Source organism: Schistocerca nitens, chromosome 3 (genome assembly GCF_023898315.1).
Source record: "Schistocerca nitens isolate TAMUIC-IGC-003100 chromosome 3, iqSchNite1.1, whole genome shotgun sequence".
NCBI classification, from domain to species: domain Eukaryota; kingdom Metazoa; phylum Arthropoda; class Insecta; order Orthoptera; family Acrididae; genus Schistocerca; species Schistocerca nitens.
In genome coordinates, this window is record NC_064616.1 from 654025883 (window position 1) to 654051854 (window position 25972).

Consider the following 25972-nt stretch of genomic DNA (forward strand, 5'->3'; position numbering starts at 1 on the left):
GCTCCATGTCTCCTTGACTGCTACATCCGCCCATTCGGTCCCCTTAATACCCATGTGTCCTGGTACCCACCAGGACACCTCCTTGTCTACCCAGCCATTGTAATTGATGGAGGATGTCCTGGACATTTTAGGCTACTTTATCTGCTGGATATGAGCATTGTAGAGAGTCCAGAGCATTCAGAGAATCTTAACAAACAAGGAACTTAGCAAACTAAGCACACCTCATCTGCTCCAGTGCTCACAAGATCGTGTATAGTTCCGCATCGAAGACAGTAGAGTCTCAAGGCAGTTAAACCTTGACGACACTATCAGGGAAAACAACAGAGCAAACAATGGGGTCCCTGTTTCAACCCATCCAGAAAGACAGCTGTAGAGCTGTGGTGCTCAGTTAAAATGGCAGAAAATATAGTATTTAAACATATGCAGGAGCGCAATCTCTCCTGTACTGCACTAATTCTAAAATTACCCTGGGACTATGCAATGATGACAGTGGCAGGTAGTTAAAATCCTGGATTTGAGGTTTTACGTTTTCCATATCAAGTGACTCCAGCACACACTGCACGCAGATTGCACATGGCACTGTTGCTCATAGACGATTAGAGAAAAGGTGTTTCAAAGGTGGACAAGCAACAGTATTGTATGCAAGTGAATTTGGAGTATGAGGCTGGTCCTGCAAGCACCTGTGGCCAGTCTAATCCTCACATGATGGATAGCATCAATGATATTCAGATAAGAAGGCCTCACTGAGCTGTACACTGTGCAGCCACAGTCAAAGCGTGAACACACAAAAGCCCTATAAAACTAAACAGATGTGCCCTGTCTGCTCCCCAACACCTGTAGCTAATGCACTTTATGATATTGAGTGCTTTCTGGGTTCTGGGTTTCAGCTCTCTCAGGTGTGGTAACCATAACAGTTTGGAGTAAAAAATGAGGCCCAGAAACCTCACTGCGTCTTTCAAATGTAAAATGGTGTCTGTCATATGCAAGTCAGGTAAATTAAAAATACAATGATAATGACTAAAATGAAAACACACACACACACACATTTTCTGCAGAAACCTGAAAACCTCTCTGTGCAGACCACTCCTATAACCTCCACACTGTAAGTTGCAACTGAAAAATGGTTCAAACGGCTCTGAGCACTATGGGAATTAACATCTGAGGTCATCAGTCCCCTAGAACTTACAACTACTTAAACCTAACTAACCTAAGGACATCTCACACATCCATGCCCAACGCAGGATTTGAACCTGCAACCGTAGCGATTGCGTGGTTCCAGACTGAAGCACCAAGAACCATTTGGCCACAAGGGCCATGTAGTTACAACTGACAGGGCACTACTGCAACACTGGAGGAGTAAATAACAAAATCATCCACAAATAAGGAGCACATACAGGACTCCTTACCATAGACATGATTCTGTTTAAAGTACAGCAAAGAGAGTAACACTTGAAACACTGTCCTTAGGAATACCATTATCCTGCACAAAATGATCCAACAGCATGTCACGAACTTGGGATCTAAAAAAAGCACTTAGACAGTAAAGACTGCATGAAGATCTGGAGATGGCTACAAACGCCTCATTGATGGAGCTGCATGACAATACTTTCTCCAAGTAGTATCATACATCTTACTTATATCAAAGAAGATATCGAGACAGTGATGTACTGTAAGTAAGCCTGCTGAATAGCCGTCTCTAGTACGGCAAGGTTGTCAACAGTGGACTGAAATCTGGAATTCACACCAAGCGTGATTAAGGAATTACCTGGTCTCTAACAATCAGACCTGATGACAGTTAACCATTTGCTCCAGGGTCTTTCCTACACAGCTCATTAAGGCGACACTCTGATAACTACTGGTACATGTGTGGTCTTTTCCTAGTTTGCGGAGAGGTAGCAGAATTGCTTCTCTCTAGGAGTTGGGAAAGTTTCCTGTCTGCCGTATAAGATTGAAACATTTGAGAAGGATTTCCTTTGATGCTGCTGGCAAATGTTGAAGCATGCAGCACCAGATTTGGTTGTGACCGGGCGCAGTATCTTGAGTTTCAGGCAGTGCTAATTCCAGGTCCCACATGGCAAGAGGCCAGTTGAAAGCTTCAAAATTGTGGAATCTGAAGTCCATCTTGTCCCTCTCTGCAGTCACACAGTAACGGTAGATCACTGGATCCCAGCTGGAATTGGTAGTAGTTGCTGTAAAATGCTCTGCTATTGTCTAAGTGATGACACCAGGCATTGTTTGGAAACACCCTCGTTTCAGCACTGCTGCTATTGGTAAACAACTGTGCCCCAGAAAATCCTTCCGATGGCTGCCCATACCTCTGTAGAACATGTGGAACAGTTGATGGAGTCCAGGAACATTTGCCATGACCTTTCCTTGCTCTCCTTAATTACGTGTTGAGCCTTGGATCCCGCAACTTGAAAGGCTGTGAGGTTGCTTGCTGTTGTGAGGCATTTAAACCATCGAAGAACAGCATGCCACACCCAGACTGCTGAACAAACACTCATCAGTCTACCAGCATACAGGCTGTCTCCTAAGATGACCTGAAGACTTTGGAATGAAAAGTCAGCAGGATCACTCGTTTGATGTGTGGTCCATCCATTTCTGGACACTGTCATGGTGTTCAAACACAACCAGCTGACTGAACAGAGTACCGTTAGCCCTGCTGCCCATCCATTTCGGTGATTTCTGTTCAAGCAATCCGTTTCCAGTGGGTGAATCCACACTGAGAAGTGGTCACTGGAACAAAGGTCATCAGTTGGTTCCCACTGTGTTGAGACTGCAATGGCTGGAGAGCAGAAAAAGAGGCCATTGTCTGATGACAAGCCAGTAGCAGCCGATAGAAGTGTAAGACTGCCTGTGTTGAGGATGCACAGCTCCTGAGATATCATGAGGTTCTCCAAGATTTGACCCCTGGGACAAGTATAGTTCAAGCCCTATAATACATTATGGGCATTGAAATTAATCAGTAGCAGAAACAGGCAGGGGAGTTGTGCAATAAGACATATGAGCCTCAGAGTCTATCACATCCTGTAGAGGTAGATACAGGGAGCAAGACAGTGATCTTATCACCCATGTGAAGAGCAACAGCTACTGCTTCTAGATCGGTAACCAAGGAGAGAGCAGAGGACTGATAGGACTGATGTGCGTTACTGACAAAAACAGTAACCCCAATCTTGGCTCTTTCCCAAATCAGGTGAGGGTACAGCCCAGTAGCACAGGGGCACCAGTGGCCTTGAAATGTGTTTCCTTAAACACAAGCACAGGGAGTGCGCCTTTGTAAGGAATTTCGGTTCCTCCATGTGTGTCCTGAACACATTAAGTTTTCGTGTGTCCATCCTTCTGACTGAAGGTTGGAGGGACTTCGGTCATCCACTTACGTAATAAAATGCAACACCTCAGAAGCTATGTTGGCATTTCTGGCTTGGAGACACAACATCAATGTTATAGTCTATGGAAACCAGTTCAGAGATGTCTGCCACTGATAGGATTGTGTATATGATTGGAGTTAACCCTCTTGGCATCAGTTAAGGCCTGAAGATCGTATATTGAGTCACCAAAACTGGTAACTGTATAATAAATAACATCAAAAGGACGACTGCAGGTGTCACATTTTATAACATTACATGAACCCATTAATGTTCCATTTTTAGATGGGAGCCATCTATCATGAGGTAACACTTTCACCCTAACTTTCGGCCTGGGAGGGGAGCCCACAATGGGTGGTGCTCAGTCTTTGGTTGAGATGGTTGTCCCTGTCTCACATCAAGGCCCATAGCCTCCAAAGAAGAGTCAAAACAGGTGTCTGAAAGGATGATATCAATACTGTCAGACTGTGTACTTCCCATCCCCACCAGTGGACAATTCTTTGCCTTCAACTTTGATTTTTTGGTCCAAGGAGGCAACTGCAGAAGTGGTAGTGGCAGTACTGGACAGTGGACCAGACTGAGTCTTTGGAGGGGCAGGATTTCTGCATTGTCAGTGACCACACTTTTTCTGAAGTTTTGCAGGGAGGGACAGGCTTCAAAATGACTGCAGCAGCACAAGTACACTGACCAATGCAGGTACTAGTGCTGACAGTAGCAACCTCTGTTTGCATAGCAACATCAGCTGTTTAAGAACTGAAACAAAGGAGGTACAAGTAGTGAACATTGGTGGGCAGCATAGCTTTATTATTTTTTTGGCCTCATTGTATGGAATGCATTACAGAGTCTTATGCTTTCGCACCTTTTGTTCTTCAAGGTATAAACTACAATCCTGACTCCAGACACAGTGAGCCCCAGAACAGTTCATACACTTCAAAGGAGATGTAAAAGCGACTCTTCATGGGCAGCCTTACCACATTTTCCCGAAGTGGCTTCTCCACGACTCCCACAAGTAGTATGTCCAAAGTGCTGGCATTTGAAACAGGGCATTGGGTTGGTGACATAAGGCCGCATGTTTAGATGAAAGAAATCTGCCTTAATGTACTCAGGGACTTTCATACTATTGAATATCAAGATAAAGGAATCTGAATTTACAAGATCCCATCTACCCTCTTCACAATGTTTTTCACATCGACTATACCTTCTGGAGCCCACTCACATCACAATACCTCATTGGGAATGTGAACGAGATCCCTGCAAGTCACAACACCTTTGCTGTAGTTCAACATGTTGCACAGTTCAGTGTCTATTGCACACTCCCCGAAGCAGCTACCTTTTTGGAGGTTAGCTGATGGCTGGGAACTAGAAGTTTACACTAACAATGTCGCATTGCACAAGCACTTTACTGTTTTTAAAGAGCCACAGATTCCCTCAAAACCCTTTGGGATATAGGATGGGGAAATCTTCTCAAAACTACACTCTTTTCTTCTCACTATTAAAACCACTTTCTGATAATCAGCATGTGTTCTATTACTCAAGACAATACTTTTAGAATGAATCAGAAGGACTGGCTACATGAGCCATTTTGTTAGGTTGGGTACCTTCCAGCAGTCCACCTTTTCCACTGAGAGGAGGATGGGAAAATTTCAAAGGATCCATTTTGGTCCCATGAACAGCTAGGGGAATAAAAGTTCACCTAGACAGAGCCCCACACAACAAAGTAAGCCTTATACAACTGAGGCACACCAGATTCTTCAGTGGTTGCTGCAGCATGCCCAGAGCTTATGGTGACAGGCGACTGGTGACACTTACCAGTCCCCAGCTCAGGAACCCTAGGGTCACCAAGCCTGTACCCAGGAAACGAATCCTGAGCCCCTGAGGGCCTTTCACAAAAAGCTTATGTCAGCCTCTAGATGGCCATTATTAAGGAAGTCAACAGACTGACATAAAAAGGAGAAAAACCTTGACACTTTTTTGTGTTTTACTTATCATGTGATAAGATACAGATATCAACTGTAAGAGTGTACAAGTCAAGTTACAAAAATGAATATAAACTCCAAATTGCATCTGTACAGAAATGTATCAGCTATCCATGTGATAAAAATAAAGCTGCATAAACAAAGTGAAAATTGGTATGCCAGCAGTAACGTATAAATTACATACAGCCATCCCCCACATAAGTACATACCATACACTTACATTCATTTACCAATAAATGGCTCATTTACATATTCAGTAACTAATATATACAGATAATAACTGGGTCTGCTGCTATGAGTCAGTCAGAAAGCAAGCACATAATCAGTATGCTACTATGTTGAAATATTACTTGCAGGTGAAACTTTACATATTCATATACACTCTGTTTGTTCTTCCTTTTATATTGTGCCAGCAGCTTCAATGTTTCTGTACAAATAAAGATGTAACAACACTTGTTACTTGTATGGTAAACAGCAAGTTTCCGCAAAGCACTATCAAACAAAAACCGAAAAAGAGCTGAAATAATTCCAAGCACAAGGAAACGCCTGTTGTATGTAAAACAGGACTAATACAGGAGACACATTGAAGCTGTTAACCTGTCACACAGCGTCCACTTGTGTAACTGTGCTACTTCCAGCAGATTCAACAGTTTGCTGCACTATAACATTTACAAGAAAGGTGTTGACACATCAAACCAGATGACAGCACATTAGCCATTCAAAAGAAAACAGCTGAAATGTTGGGAAAAATTATTCTTTCGCCTTTTTATGATCAGTGCTGCTAGTACTTTTTATCCGGTATTAGGAAACCATGAATCAATGTTGAAAGGAAAAAATACAAATTAGCAAATTTTCTTCTGGAACTAGCAGTCAATTTTATCCCAAAAGAAGGTGAATCCAAACCTTGATTTTATAGAGTGTAACAAAGTAATCAGACAACGGAGGTGTAAATCGCGCTGGAGAGACACTTTCTTGTGGTATGTTGTCTGAGTTGTGGAGCTCTCTAGATGCTAAACTGTTTCAAAATGTATCACACACAGACAAAATACATGTAATGTGTATGATGTGTTTCTTTTTTCAGATGACATAAACATGGTATTTTAATACAGATAATCCATGTTTTCATTTGCTAAGATAGAATACAATAAATCTTTACATATATTTCAATAAACAAATGTCTAGATTTTTATGGAATAGTTCAACATATTTATTTTATTGTTCCAAAGAAGCAAGTTTTCAGAAATTCTCTAAAAATGATAGTGTGGATAGTCTGAGATAGACCTGAGAGACCAATCTTGAAAGTGTTAATAATGATCTATTTGTCACAATGTATTGTCCTTAACTATCTCCTTAAGTTGCAACAAGTTTCATCAAAAATGATCAATACAGTGGCAGTGGACTACGAGTTTACTACGAACTTGTCCGTGTGCTCCACCACAAAATGTCGTGTACATGGTTCAACACAAAAGTAATGAGACTTTTTGTTAGAAATTGTGCACTGAACCAGCATGTTCACTTAATGATAGTTGCCTTCAAGAAGGACCCATTTTTATTTAGGCATGTCGACACTGGTTCCTTCCACTATTGAGTATCTCTGAATGTCAGTTTCTAAGATACATGAGTCTGAACAGTTGAGTTGAGTTGTCAATTTTGTGGAGTGCAAGAAGAGGTCTGTAGTAAAATTCTCATCCACTGTCACTTAAATGACAAATTCTGACAACTCTTGTCAGAGTGTAAGGACACAATTCAAGGATGAAAAACAGTCACACACCATACAACACAAAAGATAGTTCCCTAATAAAACAGACACTCTGGTCTCTTTTTGTCAGTATATGTACAATAATGGAAAGGGAAATGTAAGAGTTTTCTCTGGAATTGAGATACATGTGAATACAGGTACAAGGTAAAAACACAGCTAAACTTAACTGAAGCATAGGTTGTAAATATCACCAAAACTAATCTGTTGCCTGCAAGTGTCCAAGTGAACAGCTCAGAATTTGAATGTTAAAGTGCCCACAGCAAATGTTCCACTGTAAGGCTTTAAGTTCCAATCAAAAGAATTTTAAGGTCCAGAGCCATTAATTATTTCATCATAAATATAACACCCACAAAACGATTTAATATGTTTGTTAACAGACACATGAGAGAGATGGCAGAAATTGCAAGAAGTTCTTTGAGCAAGGTCGAAGGTTGCAGGCATGATAATCTGTAACTAAAAGGTGACACAAACAATATAGTGAACACAGGGTTGATCAGCAACTGTAGCGTGCACATAAACATATCACATAAACAAGTACTTAAGTGCAGAGAAAAACTAAATAACTATACACAGAATAACTGCCCCACTGAAATTATTTCTGCTATCTGAACTTGGTAACTTGCAGACTCAAAATACCCTAAAGCAAAGCAACTAATAATGAATTTACTTATTTAAAGCCCTCAGGTCAATCAAATGAATACAAGCAAAAAAAGTGAGTACCAAATCCATGACAATTTTTCACCACAAAACAAATGGAATATTATATCAAACAAGCCAGTTACTTTCAGAATGAATTTTCACTCTGCAACAGACTATGCACTGATCCTTAGAACTGTGTGCTGGATCTCTGCCTTTTGCGTCTGCTGTATGAACAAATAAATCATAAGGTTTCCAAAAGTGTGGGCATGTCACATACAGCTGTATGCATAAGAAGCACGAATTTCCCAAATTTAGTCCATACACTGATAGCAATTTTCCCTGTAATTTGTTAATGGTCACAGAAAATGCAAGTCACAACACAAACTACAAACATTTCAGTTTGTATGGCATGTCCATTAGAGAATCATTGGGATGTGTGGCAACAGTGCATCTTCTCCTGTAAATTTTCAACTTCAAATTGAAGCTTTGATGATATTGTTCAACATCTTTTTCACTGCAACCCTGGAGCTGTTGCAAAGTAGTGGTGGATTTTAATGTTCCACAGAAGAATGATAGGCATGCCAATTTTCAATGTTGAAATGTGTTGTGCCATGCCTGGCAAATCGAGTTGAATAATTAAGAGCTTTTTCTTGATTCATTACGGTATCAATGGACTGATATGTTGTCACTCTACCTGGTGTTTCATTTTAGATGCAGGAATTGATGGCACTGACATCATTGGTATTGTCTGTTAATGTAGCACTTGCATGAGCAGCTAGTGATTTTTGTGATTCTGTGTGATATTTGGTGGAACTTAGTGAATCAGTTCATCTGTAGCTGCTGTGATTTTATAGAAGTTTGTTGACAATGCATAAAGTTGTGCAAATTCATCAATTGCTGTTTAAACATTCTAGTATCCAACAACTGTTTTGCAAATGTCCAGCAGACGCTTCAAGTCGTAATTGCACATGTTAATTGGTCTTCAGAAATCAATGTCTGTAAATGTTGTAATAAAACTGATGATTTGAGACATGAGTTAATGTCATCAATGGCTGTTTTACATGGGATAACTGGTGGATTTTCCAAAATTTAGTTCCTGGCAAGCATTGCACACTTGAAACACACACATACTTGACCAATTACTATTCCCAGTTTTTGGAAGGTTGTCAGGCCATGTAGACTAATTGACATGCTGCATTGTTTGGTGAATGGTGTACTGATGGCCTAAGATGTCAATCAAACCTAAATTGGGATGTCCTGAAACTGCTTTGCACTGTTTGTATTGTTTAAACTTGTTTGTTGATGCATTCCGTGAATAACATGTTGGCACTACAGATTACTGTCTTATGCATGTAACATCCTCGCATATTGAGAAAAACACAGTTAATATTGTTCGCAATCATGACAATGCTCTTACACATGCATTTTCCATTGTGAAGTACACACACTGTCAATTTTCAAGGTGCACTGTGAAATGAGTAACTATTCGACGTTGTTCATGGATTGGAAATGATAAAATGCACCATACTATTTCATTCCTACTAATGTACCATTCCAGTTGGTACTGGTCGATTCCATTTATAGGTGCTGTTGCATTTACTGCTCCAAAAACTGCCATATCATTTCCTCCATTGAGATATTTGCAAATGTACTTTATCAGTTTCACCGAATTGCAATACTTGACACTGATGAGTGCTTTGTATGTTTTTGAGAGTAATGGCGAGTACAGAAAAGCCCAACAATTACAGAGTTCAGCATCATTGTTTCATACTTTTTAAGTGATGGATTTGCAGCTATCTTCAGTGGAGTGTCGTGTTACAGTGGATATCCTTAACTGCCACTGGTAGTCAGTCTCAGCAAGTAATGCTCCTGGGTATCATCTCAGTCATTTCCCATTAGATGTGCATGGAGAATGGTTGTTGAATAAGCCACATGGACCATAAATAACATTTTGGTGACAACTTCAAAGAAGTCCTGATCACTGGTGATACCTGCTGTTTCTGCAGAGATGACACTATCAACTTGACATTGTGAGGTCTTTTCTGTCAACTAAGTCAAAATGTTTACATGTGACAATTATATTTTGCCATTAAATGGAAAACAACCAACAGTATTTCTCTTCAAAACCGTTATGCTTGGAAATGAAATCCACTGAAGATTTCAATTTTTGTTTAAAGCCTTGCAGAAATATAATGATGATCCAATGACAATTGTCTAGTTAGCAAAAGTTCTTTTATTTTATCTTGTGTAGGATTTCATGTGCATGTGATATAAAAAGATCTGTGTGAGCCTATGCACAAACATGTGTTATTGCATCTTGTGCGTACCCATGCATGTGCTGTGGACTACCTATAAATGTGGCCAGTAGTGTGACCATTTTGCTCAATTCAGAATAGAACTTGGTTTCATGCAACTGATTGTAGAGTTGTCATTAGGTTTGGATTTTCCCATACATACAGACAATTTCAGCATTTTCACAAATCATCATCAAAATGGCGCTGACTGTTTTTAGTTTGCTATAAATGTATGTATTAATTCAGAAACCTCAAAGAGTATATGCAGGGTGATTATGATTGAAGTACCAGTTTCAAAACTCAGTAAAAACCTAACCACTGCTCAGAATGAGGTCAAATTTGTACAGATTATTATCGAACAAGGGGAAAACGTTATGGAAAAAAAATGACTAGATGGGACTGTAAGTGGCAGAATAAGCAAAATAAAAGACACAGCTATTCCTAATTTTGCACCTGAGATGCTTGGCATGCATGTCTCAAAGCAGTATTGCATGATACTGGTAAAGCTCTTCTACAAGAACAGTGATGTGTGCCAGCTGGGTTGGGTTGGGTTGGGTTGTTTGGGGGAGGAGACCAGACAGCGAGGTCATCGGTCTCATTGGATTAGGGAAGGAAGTCGGCCATGTCCTTTCAAAGGAACCATCCCGGCATTTGCCTGGAGCGATTTCGGGAAATCACAGAAAACCTAAATCTGGATGGTCAGATGCGGGATTGAACCGTTGTCCTCCCAAATGAGAGTCCAGTGTGCTAGCCATTGTGCCACCTCGCTTGGTGTCAGTTGCTTTGCAGAATGTTCCAGGTGCTAAAGGGTATAAAAATAGGCATTGGTCCAATTTTTGCAAAAATTCTGGAGAAAATTATTATAAAATTCAAAAAGACAGGTTCTTCTGTAGTGTAGTGTGGCACAGGGAGAAAAACAACTGATCAAACATCAGTAGAAGTGACCACAGCATTGCAGGAGAGGTCACGAGGTGGTGTGTAAACATGCAGTGCATGGGGAATTGCCCAAACTTTGGACATGAATGTGAGCATGGTGAATAAATTTTTACAAAACATCCTGCATTGCTATCCACAATTTTACCAATCTTCAGGAGTTGCTTCATGCTGACTTACCAATAACAAAAACATTTTCTCTAGTGTTCTTACTTGCATGAAAGTAGACAATGAATGGCCATAGAACATTCTGCACACAGACAAAACCCATTTCCAACTACAAGGACATGACAATACACAGAATTGCAGAATATGGTCGACGGGAAATCTGCTGACACATCAACCGTTACTGCTTCATTCTGCAACAGTAACTGCATTGTGCAGGTTGATGATATTATAAGACCATATTTTCTGAGGAGATGGGTCCTGCAAGGCCTGTTACCTATGCCATCACAGTTAAACACTGAATGCAAGGTGGTGCTCCTCTGCATATTGCACGGTCAGTGATGCAGTTGCTGCAGAGGCACTTTGGAAATGCTAGAATTGTCAGCTGTCATTTCCCTACAGCCTGGATGTTCAGATCATTTGATCTTTATGTGACTTCTGGCTGTGGGGTAACCTGAAAGATAGTGTGTTTAGCACTCTGATAACAAACATAGCTGATATGAATGCACACATTGAGCACCACATTCTGAACGTGAACCATGATAGACTCCAATCTGTTGTGCAACATCCCATTTATAGATTTCAACTTGTGGCAGGAAACGGTGGACAGCATATTGAACACATCTTGCGCCAGTCTCATGACATGCTTTTTATGCCATTTCTTGGCCTTGTGAAAACTAAAACCAGATGTCACTGTTGCTTTTTATGCAGTTTCTGGTCTCTAGACAGTTAAAAACCAATTTTTCCCATCCGACGTAGTACAACCATGTCGCAGTGGATGGGCTTCGCTAACTTAAAGTACCACAACTATTGAATGCCAAACTTCTGCCATCATTACATAGTATGGTTAGTTTAATATGCAACTAACATCATGGCTGTCATATTGTGATTCATTTTTTGTTAGTAGCCAAAACCACTTACATTATGACGCTTAAGGTGCTGCCTAGTGGTAAAATAAAGTTTCCCCCTTCTTCAATAATATTCTATTGATATGTCATTCGGAGCAATGTTTTTTTTTAATTTACAGCATTTTGAAAATGGAATTCAAATGGTAACTACCCTGTACTTTACAGTGGCTCCCTGTTCTGAGATACACCTATCAAGATTACTGCTCAGAGGCAAAAACAAAAACAAAACATTAACTATGTGGGATTACAGTACACAATTATCCATTTGCAATGAAATGACATACCAATGAAGGATAGAAGTCCTCTAATTTCTGTATACATTACATGTCAACAGATAAAATGTATTTCTCTGAAAATTTCTGGAGAGCAAAGATGCAAGAGAGAAGGTTTTACAGCTTTGTAGCAAGAAAGGGAATAAATAATATAACAGCAATTACCATGTTTTGATTAACTTTAGAAAATATCTTAAAATTCAGTATCAGAGAAATCATTCAGATCAGTGGTAACACTGTCGAACTTTCTTCTGACTGTGCAAATTTTCAGTGTGGTGTAAGCCTTTCACTTGAACACATCTCCCACAGTTACAAGATCAATCACTTCCTTGAGCAAACTCTGCACATTTTAAATTCATTCCGCATGTGGTATTTCTGGATGTAACCTCTTCTTGCACTCACCTCCTCATGATAAAGATTGAATTTGTTGGATAGGAGTATTAATTTTGCACATTTTTTCAGTTAGTTGTATCTCGCAAAGCAGGTATTGACAATTTTTTCAAAGTGTCATCTATTTCAATCACACTTCAATAATAAATACAAATAACAATATACATTTATTGTCTAAGTGCAACTGAAATAGCAAAGACTGCAAAAATGTCTGTTTCCTTTCATGGCGAACACTTGTAAACTACCACTGTCTTTCAAATCTTGACAAATGTGACTGTCGTTAGGTCAGGTCTTCAACACACAAAAAATTTTTGATCTAACATTGGATTCTTCTTTGGATAGTAAGCCTTATCAACACACTTTATGTATTTTAATCCCAAAAATTTTACAATTCTGTCTATCAAATGAAGGCCCCCTGTGAAATCATTTCATGCCTTTAAGACATTAAGACATCTGCCACTTGTGGCTTATAGGATATGGACAACAATCACACAATTCTAAAAAAGCGAGATCAAAAACGTTTTTTTTCTAGAAATTGTGCAAATTATGAACACAAGTCTTCTTTCTTTAATATACTTGAAACTTCTTGGCAGTTTAAAGCCATGCACTAAACCAGGACTTGAACCGTCACCTTTTGTGGCCAAGTGTTCTAGCAACTGAACTACTTGAACATGAATCACGATCGGCCCTCAAAGCTTCACTTCTGGCAGTACCTGATAATATCCTTATTCTCAGACAAAGTTCCATATCAATCATACGTTTCCATTCAGTATACTTCTGCACATATTCTATATAGTATCTAAGGTGAAACGGTACATGCTTTTGCTGTGGCAATCTGCTGTCTGGTCACGATTTCTTCTCCTCTGGGACTCTCTTTAAAATTGCATGAAATTCTTAAATACCTCGTATGTGATCCTTTCATTTTCCTCTGTGTGTACTGGAATTTAGTAGCATTAGCTAACAAACATGAGCAAGGAAGTACTCAAGAGGAATCTACATTCTCCTTGCCAATTATTTAATCCAGTGAATACATAAGTGACTCAAAGTCACAACACAGTTTGAAAGCCATACTAACAGCAACTGCACGAATCAAGCATAGCATTACTAAATAATACATGTCAGTGATAGGTGTCACCTGAGTAACTGTTGTTTTTTATTATGCTACCTGAATGACAGCCATGTCATAATTGACACTGTGTTAACTGTATGCATTTGCCGCCATGGACTGAATTCTAATTGGCATTGGCAATTACAGAAGAAGAAAGTACAAGGGTTGGGGGAACTGACATTTTCCTGGCGACTGCCACAATTGTTGTATCCCAGAATATGTAGTCATAACTTATCTTGTGGAGAGGAGTGGTCCTGGTCCTGGTCCTGGTCGTGGTGGTGGTGGTGGTGGTGGTGGTGGTGGTAGTATTGGTATTTTCAATTCATGTCTGCAATGTAACGCTTGTCACAACATTTTTATTTCTAGTGGGAGTCTATAGGAAATTCATGTTGCGGCACCATAAATAAAATACATTTTTTAACCTTTGTTACATGGTGCATGTCAGTCAGTCTGAACTCTCATGCAAAATTCATGCCATCTGCACACTAGTTCTCCCCCCCCCCCATACAGAAATAAAAGAACATCAAACAATACTGTAGAGCAGTAAACAGAGACAGCTCCTTTGATTGGTCTTCATATTACAGTCGTTACATTACAGTTTGAATGTTGTATGCAAAAATTTGTAGTGGAGAAGTTCCTGGTAAAATATAAGCAGCATCTTACAGCAACAATTCAAATTTTGATTATGTGAAATATTTTAACATCAACTTTACCTCAGCATAGACCAAACAGTGCAGACAATATTCCATTTGTTGGTAATTCTATGTAAGCCACTTACCACAGCTTAAATGTGTTGTGGTGGAGTTCACTTTTTTCATTCCCCTGCGAAAATGGCAGAGGAACAGAGCACAAATAGTACACTTGTAATCCTCCGGTGAGAATGACTACACCACTGCACAGGAGCTTGCACAAGGTTCATTCATTAATATTATACATTACCTGCAGTCTCTTTCTCCAAATATAAACATTTTCCAGGAAGAACCACTTTGGCTGTTCTCCAGAGTAATAAATAAACACAAACAAAAATATTTGACCTTTCTCTCCTCCAAATATGAGGCAATTTTATTACCATTCTAATCCCCCCCCCGTCACTGTTGTTTCACGACTGCTGCTTCACTACGCTGTCCTCTCATATACTTCGTTGTTTCCAACTAAGGGATGTTTACCTTTCAGAGATCTGTGGTACTTCTCTTTTCTATTCTTCTGAAGCAAAAATTAGTCACAAATGCATGGCAGTGAACAATACATATCCTGACAACACATTACAAGAAGTCAATATCAGATCACTCCATGAGGAAATACATGCACATGGGTTTATATACTGAGGAACTCAAAGCCCACCTTTCAGCCTCAGAAGCGTAGGGAGGATACATAGGCCGAGCAGGTGGATATGAGCTGCCGGGAGAGTACTGCTGATTGAATTCCTGTCCCATATTCGTTGGTTGTCCACGACTATGGGGATACTGATCCGGGTACTGAGAGTACCCGGACTGGCCTTGATAGCCTTGCTGAATTCCTGCAAAAATTAATATTAACCAGAGTACCATTCCAAAACTGTACTATATTTGCAGTAAATTGTAATCAGTGTAATTTGGATACTCTATATATTGCAAATTAAAAGAATTACTGAGATGAGCAACTTACTGAACATCAATAACAAACAATGCAACAATTACTTTACTTCACACAGACTGGGTATACAGACTTAAATACAAATTAGTGAAGAAAAACAAATACAAAATGCATGGAGTTAAAACATCATTACTCAATACAACAACAACAGCTCAACATATTAAAAAATTTTCAAAAAAGTGCAAAGAAATAAATCTATGGGAAGAAACAGTACAAAAAGAGGTAAACCAGCAAGCAAGCAACAACACTGGACAGAATCACACAGAAACCATTCTACAGTTAGCCACCCATTCCCTCCCATGTTTTAGGAAACAACACAATTCCCTTTATGAATTTTTGCCACTCAAGCTAACATATATAGGCAAATCAACAAGGAAATTAGTTTTCTTAGAAGATTAAAGTGTCAGTTCATGCTGACGTGTGAAATGGAAAAAAAAGTAATAAACAGAAAGCAAAAGGAAAACTCACACTGAAGCATGCGAGCAAGAACATCTAGGGAGGGTTACCTTGGGGACGAGAGGGGCCTCCAGAAGGGCAGTAAGGATTGGGCCTCTGCCCAGTCGCCACGTCGTCAAAAGGGTTGGAAACGCTAATGTTATCCCCCGCACCTTGCGTCGGCACCCCCACACCTAGCAGAATAAGCAACTGCTGTCACAAATTCCCCCAACAGGTTGCAGTCAAAATCAAGTTATGAGTTTTACAGATAAAAGCAGAGAAGGAAGATCAAACTTAAAAGTGTGTTTTCTCATGGCCTCCATAGCTACTAACAAAGCAAATTATAAACACAAAAATGCAAAGCAATCTCTTACATTATACTATATTTTACAAATTAAGCTCAAAATGAGGCACAGATGTAATACAAAATAAAGTATCAATAAATGCCTACCCATGAGGAGCACTTTACTTTCAGATTATGATAACCCTATCTTTCTCCCCCTTCAATGGCACCAAAGAGTGGTCACACACCTAAAATAACAAATATAAAAGCAACAATTCCTGCCAGAACTTGCTGGTCTACCTCAGCAGGGGAGAAATATTTATCCAGCAATCTGAAGCAGATATCTACATGTGACATAATATTTTGATACTGAGTTTATAAATGAAGATTGTGCATTAAGAATTTATCAGAATTTCAGATTTTTGCCTCTGGAAATTGTACAAAAGCAGTGCAAACTGGACTCCTCAGAAGATATGGAAACTAGTCTCTTAACTGTAATATCAAAATATTTTCTATCAAATCTTATAGAGGTTTAAGACTTACCCGGGTGGGGCGAAGGGGCATTTGTTTGGGAGGAAGGCCTTTGCATTGGTGGAGAACTGTAATCAGGTGTGCTTCCTGGTGGGTAACCGTAACTATATCCATCCATGGATGCTCCACTTGAACCAGCTGCTGGAAATGAATCCTGTGAATTTGATGAGCCTGTAATTGAAAGAATCCTTCATCACACACAAATGCTTCAACAAGTAAAGTACAATAGTCAAAATCTAAATCAGTAATTCCTCCAAGTATTCACAAACTACAGAAGTGTCAAATTGCTTTTTATAACAATCTGCTTAATAGTCTCTCAAAAAGATTTCATATTAAAGTAAAGTATTACCTTTTCTCAGCAAGGAACAGAAAAAAAAACTGTGTGTAAATTATAGGAACATACATTCAGTCAGTATGTGAAAATGTCGAAGGTGTTACACAGGGAAGTACATTTTTCAGAAATTTCACACCAAATCATCAGCACAGCAAAATAACTAACAATGTTTCGTCTTGGAATTATCACTGATTCATGCACATGCACATAGAGACCTGTCAACAAGTCAAAGAGGACAATTAAATTAACCATCAACATGAACTTGCTGAAAAAAGGGGAGGTGTTGAGGAGCAGATGGGGAAAGGATTCAGCTATGGCCTTGTTTAAGGAGCTTAGGGAAAGAAGACAATGGTAACTCAAACAGTGCTAAATCAAGAAGTTTGGATTGTAGACTTGAATATCAGCAGCCCCAACATAAAGTGGGTCCAATGTATGAATCTTATCACTCAGTGCTAACAAAGATTCATGATGATCAGCATTAGTATGTATACAAAGAGAGGGGAAAGGGGCTACATCACGGGTACTGCTGTATATTTAGCAGTCATAGTGGACACAACAGTCTACAAGGCATTCAGACCAGGACCTGCATATTAAGATGTTCATCAAATACTGGGACTGTCTGCACGTGCTGAGCTAATGAATAAAAATCAGTTTGTTATGTGGCAGGAATTGCTCCACTATACAAAACCTGTTCTTTTCCATTCTGTTTGGAATTATAATTCTGGAGGGAACTTTATAACATATTTGGAGCAATGTTGTACAAGGGCTTACTGAAAAGTATGCCTGCAATATTTTTTTTTTTTTACATTAAAACACTTCAATGATTTTTTAAATAAAATTAATGTTGTTACCATTCTACACTTTTATTCTTTGTGTCTACATATTTGCAACCCTCTGCCACTAGAGGGCTCTGAATTGTAGTGTACAGCATGGCGGTATGTAACGTACCTATGTCGGTGTGTGAGAAACTGAATGCTGTAATCGAGTTTTGAATTTGAAGAGTTCATCCAACCTCTTCTTTAGCATGACAATGCCAGATCACACACGAGCACAGTGACATCTGCTGTAATCCGATGCTTAGGGGGATCACTGACGGTCGATCGCCCTCCACACAGTTCTGACTTGGACCCATCTAATTTTAATCTTTTTCCAAAACTAAAAGAACACCATTGCGGCCTTCAATTTCATGCTGATGAATCAGTGCAAGTAGAGGAATAATATCTCTATTATTAACTGTTATTCCATTCTAAAACAATGCGCGGAAAAAACCAACAACTATACCTTTCCGTGCAATCTCTGATTTCCCCTATTTTATTATGATGATCGTTTCTCCCTTTGTAGGTCAGTGTCAACAAAATATTTTCACATTCGGAGGAGAAAGTTGGTGATTGAAATTTCGTGAGAAGATCGTGTGACAGTGAAAAACACCTTTGTTTTAATTATGTCCACCCCAATCCTGCATCATGTCCATGACTCTCTCCCATATTTCTCGATACTACAAAATTTGCTGCCCTTCTTTGAATTTTCTCAATGTGCTCCATTAATCGAACCATGTAACGATCCGACGCCATGCAGCAGTACCCCAGAAGAGGACGGACAAATGCAGTGCAGGCAGTCTCTTTACTAGATCTGCTGCATATTCTAAGTTTTCTGCCAAAGCCTTTGGTTTGTCTTCCCAAAACATTTCCTGTGTATTTTCTTCCAATTTAAGTTGTTCGTTATTGTAATTCTTAGGTATGTAGTTCAATTATGGCCTTTAGAGCGAACTGACTTATAGTGTAACCGAAGTTTCATCGATTCCTTTTAACACTTATATGGATGATCTCTCACTTTTTTCTTGTCAAGTGCTGCATACTTAAAAATGATTTAATTACATAATTGATAATGGCACTGGCAGATGATGAAAATGATGTCATGAAGAGAATGTGTCACATCTTTATGTTACATTAGCATACTGGGGAAAAAATTAGTCACCCCCCAAAACACTACGATGCTAATACTGCACAACAATGTTTCTAGCTTTCACAATCACTCCAGTTTTGCAAGGAAGAGAACCTGTAAGTTTCTTCAGGTGTGACATACCTAACTGAAGCCACTCACTTATGGTTAGATCCTGTATAGCTACCAAAATGTGGGAAGGCTGACTGTCATTTCACCCATTATTCCAAACCTTCCCACACAGTTTCTATGGGATTACCATCAGATGATTTAGCACACCTACTGAAATGCAGTAAAGCTCCAAGTCTTCATCAAACCAAGCACATATGCATGAAACCCAGTGAACACAGCTGTTATTGTGTTGAAAGAGGGGAGTGTCCACGGCATTCTCATCATGACGATGAAGAAAGGGTGACATTTAGTCACTCATACTGTTGAAATCAACATCCCAGCTCATGTTCACAGTAACCCGAATGGGGGATTCCAAGTAATGGTACGAAAAAATACCCCCAAAACATCACAGAACTACCTCTTGCCTCCACACACTGCCTCATCAGTGTGTCACTGCCCCCAATGCCTTGCACTGTATAAAAGAGGTCAAACCGCAACTCGACAGACCACACTACTCAACTCCATCATGCTAATGTCCAATTTGTGTGTGTGTTGTCCAGCTGAATGGTCAGTGCATTGGATTGCCACACACAGGGGCCCGGGTTCGATTCCTGACAGGGGCGGAAGATTTTCTCCCCTCAGCGACTGGGTGTTGTGCTGTCATCATCATTTCATCCCCATTCTCAACATGCAGGTCGCCCAATGTTGCGTCACACTCAATAAGACCTGCACTTGGCAGCAGAACTTCCCGACTGGGAACTCCCGGCCACTGACACCATACGATCACTTCCATTTTTTGTGTGTGTTTGGTCCATTGAAGAAGTGCAGCTTTATGTACCGCTCTGAGCAATGGCCTCTCATGAGTTACACAACTCGAAACGTCCTTTGCACACACTTCCCTTCATATAGTTTTCTTTGAAACTGATTGAGATGGACCGCCACTCACTTACGGCACCAAGCCATGTTAAATTTGAAACTCATCATCATTGAAAAGGCACAACACTCACCTCTGGACCCTGCACGTTAAGAGCTTTTTATGACCACTGTTCTTACACTGTGTTACATCACTGCGAGTGATATACCTATCAATGAACCACTCTTGTCAATGATTAAAACCAACTTTCCGTATGCTATCATTGAACGTTATGAATATTGACCTACTCTCAACTATGTTAAATTACTGCACAATCAATCTCTCAATTTTCTTTAAAAGCTTTATAGATTTACTATCACATCAGAAGTAACTAAAATAACAGAATAATGAAGGGAAGCATATGGTTTATCTTGTCATTTCACAAGAGTTTGCAGAATGTGTTATTTGTAGAGAAAGAATGAGACAACCAATGCCTACATAAGTCAAATGCATCAACTGACACCAACTTCCGAAATGTATCATCAATCATTTACTGGTACACACATCAAAAAAAGTTTTGCATCACCCCGGTTCCCAGAACTCCTGAAGACAGATGTTGAATGGGGATATTGTATCATAGAGACAGTCCCTTTGACTGTTCAGAGATGCCACTAAACATGCCCAAAGATGTAAACAACCATGCATGGACACCGCCTATTAGTTGGAGGGTGTCCGACAGCTGATCAGTTCCAGTCATCCAACCAGGAAGGAGGTACATGGCTAATGTTTTCTGTAGTTCAACCCTGCCTAGACGGCCAATACCATGATTCGATCGCATCCGCATTGTTACTTTATGCCAGGAAGGGCTCTCAACACGAGAAGTGTCCAGGAGTCAAAGAGTGAACCAAAGCGAAGTTGTTCGAACATGGAGGAGATACAGAGAGACAGGGACTGTTGATGACATGCCACGCACAGGCCGCACAAGGGCTACTACTGCAGTGGATGACCGCTGCCTACGAAATATGGCTCGGAGGAACCATGACAGTAATGCCACTATGATGCACAACGCTTTTCATGCAGCCACAAGACATCATGTTATGACTCAAACAGTGCGCAACTTCACTCCTGACGTCCATGGCGAGGTCCACCTTTGCAACCACAACACCATGCAATGCGGTACAGATGGGCCCAACAACATGCCGAATGGACCTCTCAGGATTGGTATCACGTTCTCTTCACCCATGAGTGTCGCATATGCCTCCAACCAGACAATCGTCAGAGACGTGTCTGGAGGCAACCCAGTCATGCTGAACGCCTTAGACACACTGTCCAGTGAGTGCAGCAAGATGGAGATTCCCTGATGTTTTGGGGTGGCATTATGTGGGGCCAACGTACGCTGCTGGTGGTCATGGAAGGTGCTTTAACGGCTATACAATACGTGAATGACATCCTATGATCGACAGTGCAACCATATTGGTGAGGCATTCGTCTTCATGGACGACAATTCACGCCCCCTTGTCATCTTGTGAATGACTTCCTTCAGAATAACAACATCGCTTGACAACAGTTGCCAGCATTTTCTCCAGACATGAACCCTATCGAACAAACCTGGGATAGATTGAAAAGGGCTGTTTATGGACAACGTGACCCACCAATTACTCTGAGGGATCTACGTTGAATCGCCATTGAGGAGTGGGACAATCTGGACCAACAGTGCCTTGCTGAACTTGTGGATAGTATGCCATGATGAATACAGGCATGCATCATTGCAAGAGGATGTGCTACTGCATATTAGAGGTAACGATGTATACAGCAATCTGGACCACCACCTCTGAAGGTCTCACTGTATGGTGGTACAACACGCAATGTGTGGTTTTCATGAGCAATAAAAAAAAAAAGGCGGAAATGATGTTTATGTTGATATCTATTCCAATTTTCTATAAAGGTTCCAGAACCAAAGCGATGCAAAATTTTTTTGATGTGTGTATTTTGAGATTGGGGCAAAAAATAAAATATCCATTTCACTTTAAACACAAGAATAACAAAAATTAAGTTTGTGGGACAAAATATCTGTTTCTGTTTATTATAATTCCCCCCCACCACCCCGCGCCCACACACACACACACACACACACACACACACACACACACACACACAAAACTCTTTCTCAGCTCTCTTACGACAATGACTGTGCAGATGTGTTAAACATAAAACTACTTTCTCTGTGCGATTTAGTAGAGCACATGGAATGATAATGTAGTCTGTGTACACTATTTAGCTTGTCAATATGTCTCAAAGAGGCACTTCAAAAGTAAACTGTGTGCACTTTATCATCTTAAGGCAAGGCAGGATGTCTAAGTGGGAAGATGCCCAACTGCTAACATACATCACAGTAATGTCATTTGTACATCTGTCATGAGACAGGAGAGAGAGATATGCCTTGTAGTTGTCATTGACAGTTAACAGTACTAGCTAATGTGTCTAACATATACATTATGGCTCATATACAGGGCGAGTCACTGACTATTGCCACCTAAAATACCTCCAAAAGTATGATAGAAGCTGAAAAGTTTGTGGGACAAAAGTTGCATGGGAAAAACAGGGACCATAATACGACGTTGGTTTTTTGTTGCTATGTGGGGTCACTTCAGAGATATGAAGGTCAACTTTGTTTTTTCAAATGGGATGCTAGAGTTTGGTACTTATTTTCTGACAGTGGCTATCAAGACGATTCCAATGATGTGTAATAGTAAGGTCTTTGAAGGTCAACAAAGGTCACAAAGGTGGCATGAACGTCCATTTACAGAAGATGTTGTAAGTGACAACCATTGGTATCAATGCAGTGCTGCAATCCTCTTATCATGGATTTAGTGGTATTCCTTAATACTTTGGTACTTATCGAAGCACATACTCTGACAATTCTCTCTCGCATATCTTCAGTGTAGTTGGAATGTCTTTATAAACTATGTCTTTTACGAATCCCCACAAGAAAAAATCCAGAGGCGTCAAGTGTGGCGAATGAGGCTACCACGACACATCTCCTCCATGTCCAATCCAATGATTTGGGAATTCTCTCTGCAACTCATTTCTAGCCATCAGCGAAAAATGTGTCGGACACCCATAGTGTCGATGCCACATTCTGTTCATTGTTCCTAAAGGTATTTCTTCCAACAACAGACCTAATGTTCCTTGCACGAATGTGGTGTACTTCCTACCATTAAGATTTCCTTTGATGAAATAGGTGCCTGTAATTCTGGCCTCTAGAATCCCACACCATACATTCACCGACACGGTTTTTGGTGTGCAACTTGCCGCAGCCAACATGGGTTTTCAGTTGCCCAATAATGCATGTTATACAAATTAACATTTCCACAGTTCGTGAATGAGGCCTTGTCATTAAATAAAATCAAATTCATAAATGTGTCATCACTCTGAATCTGAAATTGAGCCCATTGGCAGAATTCAATGTCAGGCATACAATCCGTACCAGTTAATTGTTGGTGGAGACTGATATGGTAAGGATGATATTTATGGCGATGCAGAACACGAACACTACTACTCTGGCTCATGCCAGATTCCCTTGCGATTTGATGCGAACTAACACAAGGACCTCGAACCACAGTGGCAAGAGTACCAATTTCCATTTCCTTGTTAGTAACTTTGCTTTGCGGGATATGTTTCCCATGCGTTAAAGACCCAGTTGTTCTCAATTTATTATACACACATTTAAGTGTATGACATGTAGGGTGGGTACATGGAGGATATCTTTTGGTGTATAAGTATCTAGCTCTCACTGAATTTCGTTGGCATTCTCTGTAAATGAGAAGCATATCGATTTGCTCTTCGAAGGAATACATCATTCACATTTGCTTGATTCGGCGTTACTAGTCTTACAGTTTCCGTTAGTGTTTTATTGTGAAACCGTCGAATGGTGTTTACATGTCAATGGTACATTAGATGGGTACGCATATTCGGCGAATATTTATTATTTGCACGATATACAAGAGAGAATTGTCAGAGCTTGTGTTTCGATCAGTGCCAAAGTGATAAGGAATACCACCAAATCCATGATGATAAGATTGCAGCACTGCACTGATACAAACGGTCATCACTTCAAACACCTTCTGTAAATCGATGTTCATGCCACCTTTTTGACCTTTGTTGAACTTCAAAGGCCATAGTGTTACACATCATTGGATTCGTCTCGATAGCCACTATCAGAAAATAAGTACCAATGTATAGCGTCCCATTTAAAGAAACAAAGTTGACCTTCATATCTCTGAAGCACCCCACCTAGCAACAAAAAACCAATGCCATATCATGGCCCCCGTTGTCCCATGCAACATTAGTCGCACAAACTTTTCTCTACTGTCGTTCTTCCAGAGTTATTCCAGGTGGCAATAGTTAGTGACTCACCCTGTATATCCAAGGAGAAAGCAACAGAGCTGCGTAATGACTTTCCAAAGGCAACTGAGAGAACTGTGTCAAACCAGATGCCACATGACTGTCTCTGTATAGTCAGTTTGATCTCTAGACATATGTTATTGACAACAGTAGACCTTAAATCAACTCTGTACACTGAAAGGTTTGGTAAGGGATCATCTAGAATGAAACTTCTACCAAAAGCATTCAGATTTCTTTGCCAGTAGATGCAGAATTTGTCTGACACCTGACAATCATCATCACAGAAGATTGTAGAGACTACCAGGTACCAACACACATCTTGGGCATGCCAACCAATAGGTTCAGCGCGGAGGTGGCTCAGTCACGCTGTGGACTGGTACCATGTATAAATGTCAGGCACCTCTCACTGCTACTGAGGGTAATTTGAACATTGCGCAGTACTGAGGAAGGAATCTCCTACCTCATCAGAGAGAGGCTAGTCTGAGCTGTAATGTGGCTACCACCTTACGGACAGCTTGTCAAGGAGGATCAAAGTATGTTATAATACACAGAGTGGAGCAACTGCATACTGAATGTTATCCAGAAACAGATTTTCAATTCACACTCGCTAAAATGTGCATTTACAAAGCTAAAATGTATGTTTATAAACAGATTGCCTATATTTTGTTGTTATTTTATTTCACAATATTTACCATTTTTATTTTCATAATGTTAATTCTTTCACTCCCTGTTCCCCTCAAATATACGAGTGAACACGATCACAGATATGTGGGTGATGTGAAACTTTTTTTTTTTTTTAACAGTTTAGATGAACATGTGTGCTACATTTGATGTTCACTCAGAGGACATTAAATTATGCTGTGAAGGATCAATTTAAAAATCCTTACACTGAATATGCACCACCTATGTTCGATGTCAACATACAGTAACCACTCACAGACAGCAGATGGCAGCAGAGGGTATATAAGGCATGTCAGGGGGCACGTGGGAAACAGTGCAGTCATTGTCCTGATTTGAAAATGGAGCAATTTATCTGACTCCCAAAAGAGCATGTTTATTGGTTTTCGGGCCAATGGTGGAAGCATTCTGAAATGGCTAAGTTTGTAAATTGTTCACACGTCACCGTGGTTAAAGTATACCACGCATAGCAAAATGGCGCTATTCAAAACCGGCACCAAGGCAACTGGTTCACCACGGGCCATAGATGACAGAGGTGAACAATGGTTGCAGAAAGTGCAGGATTGAATAGATGTGCAACTGCTGAGCAACTGACTGATCTGATGAACCAAGGGATTACCAACAGTGTCTCAACAACCTTTCAGTATACATTGCTGTGTATGCGGCTTCACAGTAGGCTGTAATTTGCACACCAATGCTACTACTGGATGTCTACTGAATGGTGACAGGTGGCCTTTTCTGATGAATCATGTTTTATGCTTCATCGTACAGATGGTAGTTGGCACGGATGGCGTGAAACATCTGAAAGTGAAGGGCCCAGGCCAGAGGAGGGAGCGTTATTGTCTGGGGTACAGTTTTGTGGCATTCCCTCGATGATTCCTTGACGGGTTTCACTAGACATGGCCTACACCTCAACAGGTATGGGAAGGGGAGGTTGGCAAAGCTTATAGGTGACAGCATAGGT

At 40.2% G+C, this 25972-nt stretch overlaps 1 protein-coding gene across 1 annotated transcript in view; it reads right to left on the bottom strand.

Annotated features, from left to right (window-relative positions):
* LOC126249380 (trithorax group protein osa-like) overlaps positions 1-25972 on the bottom strand; it is a 364811-nt gene that overhangs the window by 31932 nt on the left and 306907 nt on the right. The window contains exons 14-16 of the mRNA XM_049951034.1: positions 16703-16861; positions 15948-16070; positions 15151-15325 (exon numbers count right to left, since the gene is read on the bottom strand). Coding sequence (XP_049806991.1) covers positions 15151-15325; positions 15948-16070; positions 16703-16861 — 457 coding nt within the window. The remainder of the gene's footprint in view (positions 1-15150; positions 15326-15947; positions 16071-16702; positions 16862-25972) is intronic.